This window comes from Dendrobium catenatum, unplaced genomic scaffold (assembly GCF_001605985.2).
Source record: "Dendrobium catenatum unplaced genomic scaffold, ASM160598v2 fragScaff_scaffold_402, whole genome shotgun sequence".
NCBI lineage: Eukaryota > Viridiplantae > Streptophyta > Magnoliopsida > Asparagales > Orchidaceae > Dendrobium > Dendrobium catenatum.
Window position 1 is genome coordinate 739,607 of NW_021318864.1, and position 1,492 is coordinate 741,098.

At 38.6% G+C, this 1,492-nt stretch overlaps 1 protein-coding gene across 1 annotated transcript; it reads left to right on the forward strand.

The window, feature by feature from the left end:
• The first annotated feature begins 460 nt into the window (after positions 1-460).
• LOC110098971 lies at positions 461-1,076 on the forward strand. The gene has a single exon (XM_020825948.2). It carries the CDS (start codon positions 666-668, stop codon positions 951-953), a length of 288 nt encoding a protein of 95 aa, XP_020681607.1. The 5' UTR covers positions 461-665; the 3' UTR covers positions 954-1,076.
• Positions 1,077-1,492: the final 416 nt, after the last annotated feature.

Genomic DNA, 1,492 nt, shown 5'->3' on the forward strand with positions numbered 1-1,492 from the left:
ATACTCCGATTCCATCACATAATCTGTCTCACATCATAAAAATGGCCAAAATCTATAGGACGATCGGACCGTGAAACCAAAGAACGGATACCGGTTTTTAAAATCTGCACGATTCACGATAAGGCGTCCAATGGAGATCTGCTACTTGTGAATCAAAACAGAGTTTATAATTGGAGCAATTATTAGGTCCTTTCACTGGATGTAGAGGAAGGTTCGGTTTTAGTCAAAAATAGGTAAAAAGTGCAAATACCGAGTTTTTTGAAAAACTCGGTATTTTTTCAAAAAACTCGGTATTTGCACTTTTTTAGATAAAACCGAACCTTCCTCTAGGTCCTTGCACCGGACCAAATAAAAACTCTTATAATTGAGACCTCAGTGGCAATGATGCTCTCAAGTGGGATTTTTTTAATAATCCAAATTCGGGCAAAAGTTAGGATCCCAGGTGGGGTCCACATTGGTAGTTGCTGGTTTCATGAAACCGGACGCCAACTCTCAAAACCAGCAGCTCTACCTCATCCTGTTTTCTGCTTCCACTCCCTACCAATTCTGAGGCTTTTATAAATCGACTCCTCACTATCCCTTCTTCCCATCGATCACCAAACGAACAACAACAATCTTCTTCTTCAACCGATTATTCCCTCAAACCATCCAAGAGAGAAGCGGCCATGGCTTCAGCGAGCAGAGCTTCTTGGATTGTGGCGGCCAGCATCAGCGCTGTGGAAACGCTGAAGGATCAAGGTGGCCTTTGCAGATGGAACTATACTATGAGATCTCTGCATCAAAAGGCTAAAAAAGAGATGGGTTCTTTTTCACTGGCAAGAAGAACGCCTTCTTCTTCCTCTTCTTCTTCCTTGATGGAAGGAAGCATAGTCAACACCAGAGGAGAGCAAGCTAAGAAAGCAGAGGAGTCCTTTAGAAAAGTTATGTATTTGAGCTGCTGGGGACCAAATTAGATTGTATCTATGAACTCAATTAGTCCAACGATCTTCAAAAGTTTTTTTGTTTTTTGGTGTAGTTTCTGTTATAAGAAATGAAATATGGGACTTCCTCTGCCATATAGAAATATTTTTGGTTAATCTTTACAGAGCAAGTACTAATTTGCAACTCATAACTTAATAGTCTTCTCTGTGTTGTTCGACCTCAATGGAAACCCAGAGGATAATAATAATGATTTTAGTAATTTTTCAATTCAGATTGGCTCTTATAATTAAGATTACTGCGACCATTTCAAGACGAGTTGATATTTATTTTGCCAGTTTTTTTTTTGGGGGGGTATTAGTTAGGAGTTATGGTGGAATTCAAAAGGCTGAATTAGGATTGCTATGTCAAAAGAAAAAAAAAGGCTTGATCAAGCATATCTCAATGCATTTTTTAGTTGGAGATTTTTTAAACTAAATTTATGTTCATACAATTCTGATTTCAGCAAACCTGTAACCGATTTGAGTGTTACCATGAGTCAAATAAAACGACATCAAGGGGATCCAATCAGAGT

Bases quoted from the DNA above. Each gene is read 5' to 3' on its own strand.
- LOC110098971 (XM_020825948.2), top strand. From the start codon at position 666: ATGGCTTCAGCGAGCAGAGCTTCTTGGATTGTGGCGGCCAGCATCAGC.